Source organism: Excalfactoria chinensis, chromosome 5 (genome assembly GCF_039878825.1).
Source record: "Excalfactoria chinensis isolate bCotChi1 chromosome 5, bCotChi1.hap2, whole genome shotgun sequence".
In the NCBI taxonomy this organism is placed as follows: Eukaryota; Metazoa; Chordata; class Aves; order Galliformes; family Phasianidae; genus Excalfactoria; species Excalfactoria chinensis.
In genome coordinates this window covers 55,381,093-55,396,499 of record NC_092829.1, presented here as the reverse complement: position 1 = coordinate 55,396,499, position 15,407 = coordinate 55,381,093, and the positions used below count along the sequence as shown (strand labels likewise).

Genomic DNA, 15,407 nt, shown 5'->3' with positions numbered 1-15,407 from the left:
TAATGTATGTATCATATCATATCATATCATAGTATCATAGTATTGTGCGAGTTGGAAGGGACCTTAGAGATCATCGAGTCCAACTCCCGGGATTCGAGCCCTCTGTGTAGCAGAGCGGCACTTCTACCCCCTGCTCCACAGGAGGGGATTCGAACCCGGGTCCCCTGGTGTTGCAAACGGGAATTCTACCGCTGCGCCACCGGAATGTCTGCATTTCTTTCCAAGGAAAAAACAGAGGAACTCCCTTGTTTTCTCATTGCATTATGAACTGATTGACACTTCAGAAGCATTATAATGGAGAAAGTCTGAAGGATGAAGTAGTGGTCTTACAGAAGCATTTAGAGAGTGAGGCATTTGAATGAGAAGCCAGCTGACTGCTGGTTGTCTCTTCTCTCCCTGCTTTCCTTGAGAGCACTATGGCTTGAAAACCTCTCTAGTTTTTCAGTTGATCTCTAGGGAGCTGGCATAACTCACTTTCATTTTTGCTTATATAATGTGTCTTCCCATAGAGCATCCAAGGACAGAGTCCGAATGGGAAAACAGCTTTGCCTTGAAAATGTTCCTCTTCCAGTTTGTCAACTTGAACAGTTCTATCTTTTACATTGCCTTTTTTCTTGGCAGGTAAGTTATCTTTCCTAACTCACTCAGAAACCATAATCCTCGATAACTGTACAGCTTTCAAGAAAATACATTGACAGTTTGAACCATAAATGCAACAGTGTGAGGATAACTAATAGCACAAAGTTTAACTGCATGCAAGGACTGGACACCTGAAATCTCAGAAATTAGACAGTAAGAAGTCTACATTTTAAGCAGGTCTATGTACCTACCAAAACAAAAATTCACTGCTTTTGAAAATACAGACACTGATACACTTATTCTCCTTGGGTTATATTTCCCAGGGCACACGTCTATAAATTTACAGTGTAATTTAAGCTCAGGATTGTTTAAAAGGAAAAAAAAAAAAAAAGTGAAGATTGGCTGGTAATGCCTGAATGTTACATCCAGCAATGCCTTTGTTATACAGTTCCTAAACTTTTGTGTCTTGCAATGACATGTCTGGTAGAACCAGGAATGTGGTTGTTTTTTTCCCCTTCTCATCCGTAAATTTCATTGAGGTCATGAAGAATTTTAATGTATTTCAGTATACAAGAATCTGTTAGATCTCTTTGAAGAGTTTTATTGTGATGGGTCTGAAAGCTCCTTTATGCTTTTTTGTCTGTGGGTGCAATCCAGAGCACATTTCACTCAGGCAAGCAAATCTCTGTGCTGCGGTAAATTCCTACATATTGCAACAGCTTATCTTCTTAAACATAGATTAGAGAGTTTGAGTATCTAACATCTGAAACCTCTGTAGCTAGGATTTTGGTCCTGTGCATAATAAAAGCTTATGATTTCTTGCAAAATGATGGTCTTTTTCCTCATTCCCTGAAAGTCTTATATCTGTAGGATATTGGAGTTAAGCCTGTGCGATTTAATCTGTTTGTACTTCATGAGTTTGCTCAGTGGATGTTGCGAAATAATTACTGATACAGCATGGTCTTGGAACATCCACTAAGCAGAAATCTTGTTTTCCAGATTTGCAGGCCGCCCTGGAAAGTACAACAAGCTTTTCAACAGATGGAGACTGGAAGAGGTAAGCAGTCCCGTTTTAGTACATGAGGAACTCCCATGAGTAAAAGGGAAACAACTGTAGGACATGGATTACATCCAGTTTGAAAGATTTACTGTTCCATCTAAGTGCAGTGAAGAATAAACTCTTATTTACGGCAAAGGATAGGAAAGAAGAAATACTAGTATCAGAGATTCCACTCCTTAGTCTCTGTTAAGACCTAGGTTGTAACCAATTAAATGCTACTGTTATTTTGAAATGAATGCAAATGTATTAGTCTAAATGAAGTGAACTATATTGTTTAATATATACCTAGCCCACATTCCCTTAGCCCAGATAACACACTCCATCTCTACAAAAAATAAAACATCTTAATGTTGTTCCATTAAACTATGTATTAACGTTTCTGTAATTATGCCTTAATATTCTGGGGGTTAGTGTTTTTTACCTTCTGTATTTCAGTATTTTCCATTCGAATTGTGAACAAACAATTCTCTGACTACTGAACTTTTTCTGTTTCATTTCAGTGTCACCCAAGTGGCTGCTTGATAGATCTGTGTTTGCAGATGGGAGTTATTATGGTTTTGAAACAAATGTGGAACAATTTTATGGAGCTGGGCTATCCGTAAGTACTGTTGTTAGTATTTGTTCTACAGATAGCGATTGCAAATTAGTGTTAATTCAGCAACAGAGGAATATATTTTTCATAGAAGCAGAGGGTAATATACCACCTTTACCCGATTATGGTTTTTTTGTCATCATCACTAATTGATGAAGATCGTGAGCAGCTGCATTGCTGATCTCTAAAAGTATACTTTCAAAAGAAGGTAAAGCAAGATTCTTCAGCAATTTAACATTTGCATGTTTCACATTATCCCTCAAAATATATAATGCTAGGATTAATTTTTAGCCCTCCCTGAAGAGTGACAGGGAATTATTACTGGTGTTTACGTAGTTTTGTGATCGTAGGTTGCAAAAATATCTATTTCAAGAACATGACAGGCTTGGAGGATGTTTGATTTTTCCATCTCACCACCATGCCCTGCAAATTCACTCCCAAGGGAAGCACTAACCATGCCCTGAAGTTTCTCAAGGTTCATTAACCAGCTAAATTGTTTATTTTGCTTTTATTTTCCATAGTATAAAGAGAGCTGTTCAACTACTGAAGAGTGTGATGGGTCAGGAGCCTTACAGTTATTCTGTAGGTTGCTCATCAGAGATTAATTTAATCAGTCTTAACCTTGATAATGTCAGAAAAGTTTACACTCATCACATGCAGTCGGTCTGCAATTCATGCGCTGCATTGTTGGGAGAAGCAAACTTCTGAAAAGAAGTAGCCTTTAAGTATCAGCTTTCCTGCCTTCACGAGTCAGCACTGCTTTAACTCTCCCTATAATTGCTATCCAAACATGCATATTTCCTTTATGGAAAGCAGTGTTTTGTTTTGACAAAGCTGTGGTTTGCAATTGCGGCCTTCCAGTAGGAAGAGCTGAGCACTGAGTTAGTTGGAGAGAAAATTAGCAGCCTGGTGATAAAAATCCTTTGAGAAGTTATTCCCCATCTTTAGTTCTTTCTTTCAGTAATATCTGGAAATAAATAACAGCCTTTAATTGCCACCTCTGTCAGTACTAGGTAATATTTTTTCCTTTGTATAGCACTTTTATGTATGAGGCTGTTACTTATTTGAGATTTAGAACTACTTTGTGAAAGGACCTTTGCAAACCTTCATCAAAAATAGTCTTAAATATTTATAGCTATAGAGCATCTTTTTAGACATGTCCTGCTTGAAGAGGAAAATATTCCATAGAGCATCTGAGTTTTTAAGATTCCTCAAAAAAATAGTAGGCATTTTCTGCTATCCAGTATATCCTAACACTCCTAGTAAGCTCTGCTTGTTTCATTCGTCTCTGAAAGGATTAAAAATAGAGCATTCTTTGTTTAATGCATTCAGTATGCATGATTTGTGTGTTTTTTTTTTCCTGCTAATTTTGACAAAGCAATGCAGGTAAATCCTTAAAAACAAGTAAAAAACTAAAGTCAGTGCAAGCCTATTCCATTTTCTGTAAGGCTTATTACAATAGCTGGCATGCTACATTGAATTCATAATTAAAGGTATAATGTTAAGTGGGAAACTTCTGAAATTTCTTTGAAATCTCTTACATAATGTTTTAAATATCAACATGTAATACCTCAGTAAACATCAGTTGCCATTCAAAACAACAGCAGCTAGAATTGCTAACTACTGAGCAAGTACAGTCAATAATACTTCATTTGTCTAATATAGGTTATTACAGAACTGGTGGTCACGACGCAAAATGAAAAGAAGGGGGCAATCAATGGAGCATAAAATTTCGCTACCTCAGTGGGAAAAAGATTGGAATCTGCAGCCTATGAACCTCCATGGCTTAATGGATGAATACTTAGAGATGGGTAAGCAAATTTGTAGAGATGTCGGTTTATTTTTAAAGAATAAATTACTTTTAAATATGTTTCTGCACATCTAAGTTCTAATCACAGAAATACTTATCTAGTGTTACAGTTTGGCTTTACCACCATCTTTGTTGCTGCCTTCCCACTGGCACCTCTCCTGGCACTGCTGAACAATATCATAGAAATAAGGTTAGATGCATATAAGTTTGTGACTCAGTGGCGAAGACCTATGCCTGCGAGAGCAACAGATATAGGTGAGAGAACCTAACATCTATCATTGTAAGGTACAGTCCCTCTGTGTAATATTCTTTGAGACAACTTACCCTTTGCAATATTTCAGGTGTCCAAAGTGAAATTGATGTATAGCCCGCAGATATGGGGGATATCTTCTCAGCAGCTTGGGCTCTACTGTAACAGTTTATTCAGGTGGAGCCTGTAGTGGTGGGAGCACAAGGGCATGACTTCATCTTGACTAGCTTTTCTGAGTCAGTAAATCTTTCTGAAGAGGGAAGAAAAAGGTTGTGATTAGTAATGACTGTAATATCATCAGTATGATTTTTTCTGATGTATTGTGACTGTTAAAAACCACTGGTTTTGCCATTTCTTTTGTTTCTAGGTATCTGGTATGGGATTCTTGAAGGAATTGGAGTACTGGCTGTCATCACCAATGCCTTTGTTATCGCCATCACTTCTGATTACATTCCACGTTTTGTCTATGCATATAAATATGGTCCATGTACAGATCAAGGATACAGACAAGAAAAGTATGAATAGGTTTTAAAAAATCTTCATTACATGCTTGTTTTCAGTGGAAGTAAACTTTTCCTACTGTCTGGCTGTGTTAATATATCTGACTAACACCTTATCTTTTACATCTGTACAAACCTTGTCAGGTGTTTCATGTGAGACAGCCATTCCATCATTACTTCCCTTGCATACAAGAAAATGCAAAACTACGTGAAAGTTGTGCCCATAGTACCCTAACTCTAAAAACCCTCTGCTAAATCATATCCCTGAGCACCACATCCAAACGACTCGCAAACACATCCAGGGATGGCAATTCAACCACCTCACTGGGGAGCCTATTCCAGTACTAACTACCCTTTCTGTAAAGAAGTTCTTCCTAATATCCAACTTAAACTTGCCCTGACGCAACTTGAGGCCATTTCCCCTCGTCCTGTCACTTGTCACCAGAGGCTTGCCCCACTCTCACTGTAAGCACCTTGGAAACATAAGTTACTTGATTCTTTCCAATAACACTTTGCTTCTCTGCTTTGTATTTTACATTTGCTTTTGTCCTAAGAAACAAACAAAACAGCATCCTCAGAATATGTGATAGCATACAGCTTTATGCTTTTTATCCAGTTTATGAAGAGTTCTGACCCTGTGTCTTTGCTTTCCAGATGTCTAAAAGGATATGTCAATAGCAGCTTATCAGTGTTTGATCTGAGTGAACTTGGAATGGGATATTCAGGATACTGCCGGTATGTTTTGATGTTCTCTCTGCTTGTAATATATAGACTTCAAATAGACATTAAAAGGGAAGTCAGTGATAAAGCTAATGGCAGAGTAGTTTCATTTTTGCTTTTGCAAAAGTATTTTAGTTCAAGGTTGTTCAACATGGAAATCTCAGGTGTGAAAAGCATGTTGTAGGATGCAGTTCTAAGACAGTGGAAACCCATATTATATCTTATTTTCTTCAGGATTACTGTAAGCCATGTGTTACTGGCCTTTGTGAATTATTTCTTGTGGGAGTTTCTCCAGCTGTAAATATGGCAGAAAATCCTCATTTCACTTTTGCTCAGCATTTTGAGGTCTGTTAATTAAAATATGCAATTAAAATGTTTGTTGTGGCTCTAATCCAGACCAGGTTTCCAAATGTGCAAGATAAGTATGAGTAACTGAACACAAAACTTAAACATAACTTTACCTTACCTTAAGTGCACTGTTTCTTGTTTTGGATTTAGATTTATGGTGAAAATTACTGTACACCAACTAAGTTATACAATCATGTTACCTTTATGCAGGCCTTGTCATCAGAACCTCAACTTCTTATGAGACCCAATTTATAGTCAACACACATGAATGTAATATCCCAAGATGCTAAGTGTGCAACAGCAAAAGAAAACATTTATTCTGTTGTTTTCTTTTTGGAAGCAAAACATGACCATTGTAAAGGCAGCTATATTTAATATTTATATTGTGGACTATGATTTTTCATTGAATTCCTCTTGAGATATGCTTTCAGGTCAAGTTCTCTCCTTTTAACCAGCTCTGGGATAAGCTTGAGAGCTTTTCACCATGTCCAGGTTTTTGAGCGTGGTCTAATTTACAGAGTTTGTTTTTACTTTACAGCTACAGAGATTATAGAGCTCCTCCCTGGAGTTCAACTCCCTATGAATTCACTTTGCAGTTCTGGCACGTTCTGGCAGCGCGATTGGCCTTCATTATCGTTTTTGAGGTTAGTCACGGAATGCAACAATTCTCTTCTACCTCTTTAAAGTTGGAGTTGATATATATTTTTTTTCATAATAGTCTCATAACGTGAGTGCCGCTATCATTAGGTGCTTGTTCAATAGTGATGGTTTGCAACTAAGCATTATTCGAAGTTGTCAGATGTTCAAATGTGTGTCAGGAAAATTATACATGATGGCACCCTGATACAACAGTAGAAATGTGTACTAACTTTGACTAAGGTACTGTCTGGAGAGCTTGTTGCTTACTTTGATAACCAGCTCTTAACAAAGACTGGTGGCAGATCCTGCAGTTGTGTATGAATTTTGCTGACCAGCTGTATCTTTGGGTTGTTTTTTTTCATAAGGCTTCAGGGTCTTGATCACTTCAAAGGCAATGCCTCCTATTTATTTCCATGGAAATAACAACAGATGCAGTGAGCACAATAACACTAATTGACAGAGCAAATTCGTAGCTACAAAATATTCTTTTTCTACATGGTCACCGCCATTAGAGATGCATTTTCTCCAGCAATGAACAAGAGTCTTCATGCATTGTGCACCAGTGGAGGTGACTTAGTGTTGCTGTCGCCACTGCTGAAACACACTGCACACTACCTCACTGTGCTCACCCCCACTGTTTGGTCTCCATAAACATTCAGCAAGCATCAGTGAATGTCAGTGGTTGCCATTTTTCCCACATGGATGAACTCAGGTACACACCTTTGCTTCATATTCACTTCCATGTTAGATACCATTCTGTCAGACTGTGTCAGACTGCCCCTCTGCTGCTATTTATCTGCCACGTGACAGCAAAATGTAACCTAATATTGATGGAAAGTTTCAACCTCCACCGCCATGCCAATGACATCCATCTCTGATGTTGTGGGCCAGCATAACTACACAGAAGGCATTACATTCAGAACAGCCCTTGTATATCTAAATAGAGATTTAAAAAGAATAATCATTCTTCAGTTGTGAGCCACATCACAGTTCCAAATTTGCCATTCAATTTAGAGCCCGGTAGTTGAGCCTAGCAATGAGTGTTTCTGTGTGTGTGAAGCCATTGTGCATTGGTTGTTAATATACAGATGGTAGAAAATGTACAGAAGGAATAAACAAAGGGAAAATCACCAGTGGTGGTGCCTTGGCTGAAGAAGCTGGGGCAGTCCTCACTGGAGAGCAATCTCCAAGAGATGCTGCATCAGTGGGAGTCAGCCCTTAAATGAGGTCTCAGAGGGGATGGAGTCGAGCTCCACCCCTTCTGGGAGCACAGCTACATCACTCTCACCTGTGCTCCCACAGCTGACCCCACACTTGCCTCAGCTGATTAATCAGAGGTTCAGGCTGTGATTACCAATCTCCCATACACATTGTTTATGTTCTTTTTCAGCACCTCGTTTTCGGAATAAAGTCTTTCATTGCTTACCTGATTCCAGACATGCCCAAAGACTTGTGTGACAGAATGAGGAGAGAGAAGTACCTAGTCCAGGAAATGATGTATGAGGCTGAACTAGAGCATTTGCAGAGAGAAAGAAAAAAGAATGGGAAACAGTATCACCACGAATGGCCTTAGTCAATACCATGCTGCAACAAAAAGTGCTGTTTGGAAACCGAAGAGAGCGATTTCTAAACGAAGTCAGTCTTGCATCAGCGTGTGTGATTCAAAGTGTATATATGTTCTTGTTGAGCTGTGCCCTTGCAGGCTTTGGTGGGAAGTGGAAAACAAGTGCTTCCGATGAAGGAAATGAAGAGCCTTATCTGTATCTGGTCTGTGAGGTGAGCGCCCAGAAGAACTGGCACTCAGGAATGTGCAGCAGGTTAAAAATCTGAACACTGATTTTAAAATGGCAATGAGGTTTTTATGCTGCTTGTGAAGATGCTGACAGCATAATGACAATAAAAAATAACCTATGAACTTATACGGTAAGGGCATGACTAAAAAGAAATTACATGGTATCCACTACAGCTTCTGATTGCTCAGCTGCATCTGTAATGCCTCTGAAGAAAAAAAAAACAGTTGTTGCCTTTGTGGCCATAACTTGTTATAAATGATCTTTCAGGCTTATTGTTTTGTCAGGTTTGTCCTAGTCTCTTGTTGAGATTGTGGATGTGGTCTTACCCTAAAAAAAGGGGTATATGGCTGCTTATTATATACTATGCAGTTTAAGATTTGCACATCGTTGTCATTAATCTATCCTTCTCGTTGAAAACCAAAAATTCTAAATTCAAAGAGAAAACAGCAGCACGAGGACACATTGCATTGCCCACATTGCAGCTGTAGATGAAAATGACATGGCTATGAGTTGTCTTTCCACTGTTCCTGTGCAGAAAGGCCACCTTCACACACATCGAGGATGAAAGAATTGTCATTTCCATGCTCTGCTGTAGCATGCAGATGTCTAACTGTGTTACTGTTCTCTTTGAGCTGTCTGAGCAATGATTCCGTGACTTCACAGAATGCTAACTTGGAATATTCTAATACAGTGCAAATTACTTCATTCTGAATATACAGTTAACTATTTATAGTATGCAAGCTTATGCAGATATGTATCAGACAAACAGTATAGCATTTTGACTTGCTTGTTCAGGGAAGGAGAAGCTGAGCACCTTATAACAATGCTCTTCTTATTGCAACAGTAAATGTTCCAGTAACGTGCACTTCTTTTACGGGGCTAAATAAGTCAAAGTATGGGAATTTGATACAGGCTGATGTGTATACAGGTTGTCTATAAAAGCACACTCATACAGTGGTTAATTTAATTTTTTTATTGTTAATTGTATGCCTTCTTACAGTCTGCGGGAGCTCGACGTATAAAATCGATGTAAAAAGTAGACACTTGTGTGAAGAACCAAATCTTCAGGGGGGTTTTTGTGAATACAGTTTAAGGTAGCGGTGCTTATGGTTGTTGCCACGTTTTGTCGATGAGGTTGTCTAACATTTCATCATGTGTGAAAAGATAAGCACTTAATTTGGAAAACCTGAACAAGCGAGCAGAGTTCCCTTGCAGCACAGAGTGGGGAAACAGAGTTGCAGTCATTTCGTTTATCTTGTACAGTTTTAAGCAGTGCTCCTTTATATTGAATGGGAAGAAAAAAAAAAAACAACAAAAAACAAAAACCACCAAATCATACTGAAGTTATGCATTCACATTACTTTACAGAGAAAGCTGCAGTGAAACCACTGCTGACAGATACAAAAAGACCTGAAATTCTACTGGGTAAATGCCACATTTAGTCTATAGGTGTCATTCCAGTATTTACTTACATAAATTAGAACAAGCTTTTTTTTAGTTATTATTACACCATATAAAAATGAATTTTAAGAGCCCATCGAATAGATGAGTAGAATCCATTGTACCCAGTGAACATTAGCATCAAAGTTTAAGTTCTTTACTCATTCCACTATATTCATGAAATGTCTTGGTTAATTCCAGCTTAATGTGACCTGACAAGGCAACTATAGAAGTATCTACAGTATTGCACAAAGGAGGAAAGAAATGGAAAGGTATGGATTAATCAGGTGTATTAGCAGTTAGTTCTTTGATAATGGGCTATGGGAACTCAGATTTCCCTATTTTGGATATGCTTTTCTTTATATTTTGGATAGTTCGTCAGGAGTCCTTATCAGAAATATCAGCACTCTCCTCAGTGCTTATAGATTCACACTATTTAACTTAATTTATTCTCTCCCTATTTCATACTGTGGAATATCAAGCACCACTTGGCAGCATTAACCATGTGTCACAGGTTCTGTTTCTGTGCCATGTAGTGATAATGCTTCAGTTCTTCAGGTCACACTTCAGCTCTCTTTTTCAAGTTCTCTTTCATAGTAAAAATGCCTTGGCTGGCCCAAGGAAAGAAGATAAAGACAAATCAGCCACGGTCAGAACTGGTGATAATGTTTATATTCTTAGTAATTTTCAGCACTGGCGTATAAAAGTAGATTGAAGGCAAGGGTGTAGATCTGACATTGCAGTTTATGCACTGGAAAAAGCACAAGAAATTTTGGAGAAACACTGTGTTTTCCTTTATAAGGACATGAAAAAAGTGTAAAGGTTTTGCCACTACTAGCCATTTGCTTAAGCTGAGAACTTTTTGCTAGACTTTGTTTAGTATGCTGTTTGCATTGACTGCACGTTATTTTACTGAAGCACAAGGCACACATACCTGCTGTCCTCAGGAATAATGTATTTTATGAATGGTGAATGATCTTTTCATATTCTAGGTATTGTCTTTCCAAACGAATGACCATTATGAATAGACCATGCATGCGAGCTGCGTTTGTGAAACATGACAAAGCTTTAGAACTGAAATTTGTGTGAAAACGCTTTAGGTCATTGCTGGTCTAATCTATGACAATATTGCTCTGTGCATGCGCCCTTACAGAGACTGCATGAGCAGCAAGATATTCTTAAATACAAACGATTAGTCCAAAATGTCTTAATTATTCCTAACCAAATTCAGTGTCTTGATGCAGACGAAAGAAATTCCCATTTCAGAAACTGAAAAACTGACACACGTTATACATATTTATAGTTACTTTTCATTCCAAATTTGTGCCTACTGTGTGAGACCTGAATTCTGGTGAGAGAAAAAGGAGGAGAAAAGCATGGAAGTGAAAGGGATCCAAAGAATTCTGTTTTATTAGCCTTTCTAATGAGAAGTTCCTTCTTGGAGCTCCTAATCTCTGTCTATAGAGGGGGATGCATCAAGTGCTCGGCATCTACAACTGAGCGACAACAGGGTTGCTTACAGTTTGAGGAAAGGTTGTCTATCTGTAATGCTGTAATTTAATTGTCTTACAATAGAGTGATTGGGCATCCTGACAGAGTATTGATATTTTAAACAAGGCAGACCATGCAATAGCAAATTTTCCTCCCAGCATCCTTTTTATCAAGGCATTCATAGAGAAAACTTAGATGAACACTTAAGTTAATATTGATGATGATGAGGCTTAAATTTCCACATCAGTGTTTGATGACAAACAGTTTGTGGTTTTCTTCATGTTTCTTGTCTCCATTCCTCCAAAGCAGATGTCTCACCTCCTATTATGCCCTTTTCTGATAGCAGTTTGACTTAAATCGTGTTTTTAGGATTGCATAGGCTCTATTGTATCCCAAAGAAAACTCAAAGAAAAATAAATGTTTGGAGGGACTAGTGAAGATAGGTGAATAGATGCATACCTTAATGCGTAAATTCATTAATTTCCCGTGGTTTTCTGCATGAAGGAAAGTGTCTTGGGAAATCAAGTTTTAGAGTCAGTGTTAATACAGGGAAAGGCATGAACTTGTGATATTTTTTTCTTACTGTGTCATTGAGATGATCTGTGCACATTGGTGGTTTCCTTATTTTGGTTTCTTCTACAAACTCCAAATGCAAGTGCTTCCAGAGGGAATGATTGGAGCCATGCAGTTCAGTGAATTCCCTGCATGGTATCATGTGGGATTTATTCATCCCGAATAAATCACCAATTTTCAGGGGCAAATTTGTATACCTGTGTTTAGAAGCATCAAATAACTTTGATTAACTGAAAATGATCCTTGTCTGTAAAAAGAAAAAGCTCTCCTTAAATAGATAGCTTATGTGTAACACCAATTTTCATTAGGAATGTTCTCAACTAGATTTTTTTAAGTACACTGAGTAGTGTACTCTTATAAACAGCTGTATGTGAAGGCAGTGGAGTTAATGGGAATCGATCACATTTTCCATTTAGCATTACACAGAAGGGACAGATACAAAAACAATTATCAGTGTATCTGTGATCATTTAAAATTGAATTAGCATTTCCAGATCCTCGTTAACTACTAATGTTGATTTTGAGGGATTAAAGCTTGAAGCAAATCTATAACCAGCCATTCATTACATTGTGTATTTCATGTTACAGCTAACTCTAGAATTCGGAGATCCACATTTAGGCGGATTTCTGAGAAAGATGAAGTAAGTTATTTTGTTAGTTCTAATGTATTGTTTGACTGAAGCGTAACCAGTAGCCATTTTTCCAAGCATTTAAGTTAGTTGCAACCCTTAATTCCTATGGCAGAAAAGGTGGTGGCTTTCAAAGATGTCTTTACCTTTTTGTGCTCAAGCTTGTGCTAGTTAAAGCCTGCCTCCTGCTGCAGTAAAACGGAATAAACCAGCATTTTGAGGCTTGAGATGAGCAGAGAAAGCAAAGCTCTTGTGTTCTTTTTAGCAAGTTTTGCTGTAGATCAGTTCTCCAAAATGGGGGGTTGAACCTGGAGCAGAGTGAGAATCCCTGCAAACCTTTTCCTTTTCTTTACTTATCCTTACTTTACTTAGTGTTTTATTAAATGATGCCTTCTTGCTGACGGTACAATTTCAAGAGCAGTTGTCTGTCCTAAATTACTCAAACAGAAGCCAAACAGAAGTGTTCCCAAACCAGTCTGTCCAGTGCTTGTCGCCAGCCGGTATGCTCAGGATGGAGTGGTGCAAGAAAGCACATGGTATGTCTGTGTCTGCTGCTAGGCTATGTCTGTCACTGTCCCAAGAACTACCTTTTTGCAGTCCTTCTGTCCCTCCCTACACACACACACACACACACACACACACACACACACACACACACACCCCTAAAGGTCCTACCCCAGCTTAGCATTGATACGAATAGGCTCATATCAACAGTTTTTCTCCAATTCTGACATAACAACCGCATTCACTATAAATTTACATTGATGTAATTTTGACGTAGTTGTGATAGCACAGCGTTAACACAGTAGCACAAGTTTATAACAGCACAACAACGAACTGTAGAGAAATCCCTTTGCTTTTCCATTGCGCAGGAACTTGCTTAGTCCAGGACTGGAATTTTGTCTTGAAATGTTAATGGAATACCCTCCTCTTCACTGCACTGGAAATTACCTTTTGTTATTTCTGTTGGTTCATTCTAACTTCTTGCCGTAAGCTCTGTAACAACACTAGGTGTTCCCTGTAGCACGCTCTTTAATTACCGTGAACTACTTGTTGGGATGCTACTAGATCTGAGCAATGAGGATTAAACCCAACGCAGTTTAAAGCAAATGTAATTTTAAGCACTGAGAAGTTGAGAATTCTTCTGTTGAAATTTTCAGAAAGTTCAGATCACCTTTTCTTTTAATGTTCTATTTAGAAGACTCGGGATTTTGTATTGAGAATACAGAACTGTTGATTCTAATTTTTACCTAGAGTAGTGTCTCTGAAAGTTCAGTTGATGATCTCAAGTAAAATCTGCATAATATAGTTCAGCCATTTTTACTTCGATAGTCCTGGCTAACTTTCAATATCACGATCATAAGAGATTTCTTAAAGGGTGTATATACTTGAAATTTATGTAACATTTAAATACGACTTGGTTTCTACGTAAGAAATGAGAGTACAGTTTCAGCTATTTTTTCTATTCATAATTCCAAACTTTGTAAGTAACATTTAAAATACGATTACCACCAAGTGTTTCAGAGAAATTAACTTTTATGCACTGCAAGCTAGAAGTTCCTCTGGCCTGTCAACTTTCACTTTGTTTTGGGTTTAAGGTTACTCTTAGAAGCTGGTGCGTACCCCAGAACTAAATGAATTCACCGAGGAAAAGTTGTTGATATGATTAACTATTGTAAGACACTTTTGGCATAAATTTGTCTTTGAGATGCTGTTTACTTTATCAAGGTTTACATGTACAAATGCAATGACTTACTGTATCATACACATTTGAATATTGCATTTTTCAGTAATAAACTTGGATATCTTTGAAGGAATCTCTCGGTGTCGTAATTCCAGATATTCAAAGTGATGAAAAATACACTGGTGAGTGTCCGTGTGCCTTCAAACTATAGTATGTAAGGAAGTAATTGGTGGGTTAAGCTTGTCTCAGGGCAGTTGAACATTTCATACTTAGTGTGTTCTCAGGGCACACACAGACTCAGTCACTCACAATCTACTGCTGTCAGTAATTATTAATTTCTTATATTTAAGCTCCTGTTTTAAATTGACATTTTTATGGTTTCTTAATCTCACTTCTTTTTTTCCCCCACTCAAGTGCACAGGCTATAGCTCTTCTCCAGAAAGATCAGTGGCTTAGGACTTAAAGCAAACAAGAAGGTAAGACAGCTGTAATCAACACTGAATATTTAATCAGAATGGTATTTTTTTCCAATTTACCCTTAATTCTTGGTAAAATACTGATTAATGAACTCCTGATTAACAGTTTTAGCCATCTTATGTAAGGCCTTGTGTTGGGCTTGGTAAAACCCTTTGGAACATCTGACACAAACTACACGTGGGCTCAGTGGACAGCTGTAGTTGAAATAAGCCTGGTGCAGAAATATACTTTAGAAGATAGTAAGTCTATAGCAATTATACTGCTAAACTGTTCTTAAGGGTGTGAAGAAGTATAGAAAAACACAAACTGGGCAGTCTGTGGCATGTAGAATGTAGGAATTCTGCAGTGAGGCGATACCTCAAGAAACACTGAATAGTTTTCAGTCAGATATCTCTTATTCAGATATTATCCCACTACCAGTAGAGAAGTTTTGGGGTTTTTTTCATCCACCATCCATGTCTATAGTTTTGATTCTGATTTTTTGGTCCACTTTTGCTTTTGAATTGTTGATGGGTTATGCTGAAAGCCAAAATGAGATACAAATGCTTGTGTTTTCTGAGTTTCCATTTCTGCCTTGCTAACTATATCAAGGTTGGATGCACAAACAAGGAATGTCTTATGTGAGACAACAGGCTGCCAGCTAGATTTAGCTGTAAGCTTTTATGGGATTATAAAAGTGGTGTAAAAGGGATTAACACAAATATTGACTTAACTCTCAGTTTGTTGACAAAGTGTCTCCCACAGGCAAGACCGTGTCACTTACAGCCTGTTATTTTGTCTTCTAATGGAGTAATCAGACTGTTCCCAGAGGTTGGGCATGAAC

At 38.0% G+C, this 15,407-nt stretch overlaps 1 protein-coding gene across 3 annotated transcripts in view; it reads left to right on the top strand.

Moving 5' to 3' along the window:
- The window catches only part of ANO3 (anoctamin 3), a 110,222-nt gene extending 95,986 nt beyond the window's left edge, over positions 1-14,236 (top strand). For all 3 annotated transcript variants that reach the window (XM_072337218.1, XM_072337220.1, XM_072337221.1), the window contains exons 19-27: positions 510-621; positions 1,579-1,636; positions 2,140-2,237; positions 3,897-4,042; positions 4,144-4,296; positions 4,659-4,806; positions 5,446-5,526; positions 6,398-6,503; positions 7,889-14,236. In XM_072337218.1, coding sequence (XP_072193319.1) covers positions 510-621; positions 1,579-1,636; positions 2,140-2,237; positions 3,897-4,042; positions 4,144-4,296; positions 4,659-4,806; positions 5,446-5,526; positions 6,398-6,503; positions 7,889-8,071 — 1,085 coding nt within the window. In that variant the 3' untranslated portion in view covers positions 8,072-14,236. The remainder of the gene's footprint in view (positions 1-509; positions 622-1,578; positions 1,637-2,139; positions 2,238-3,896; positions 4,043-4,143; positions 4,297-4,658; positions 4,807-5,445; positions 5,527-6,397; positions 6,504-7,888) is intronic.
- The last annotated feature ends 1,171 nt before the right edge of the window (positions 14,237-15,407 follow it).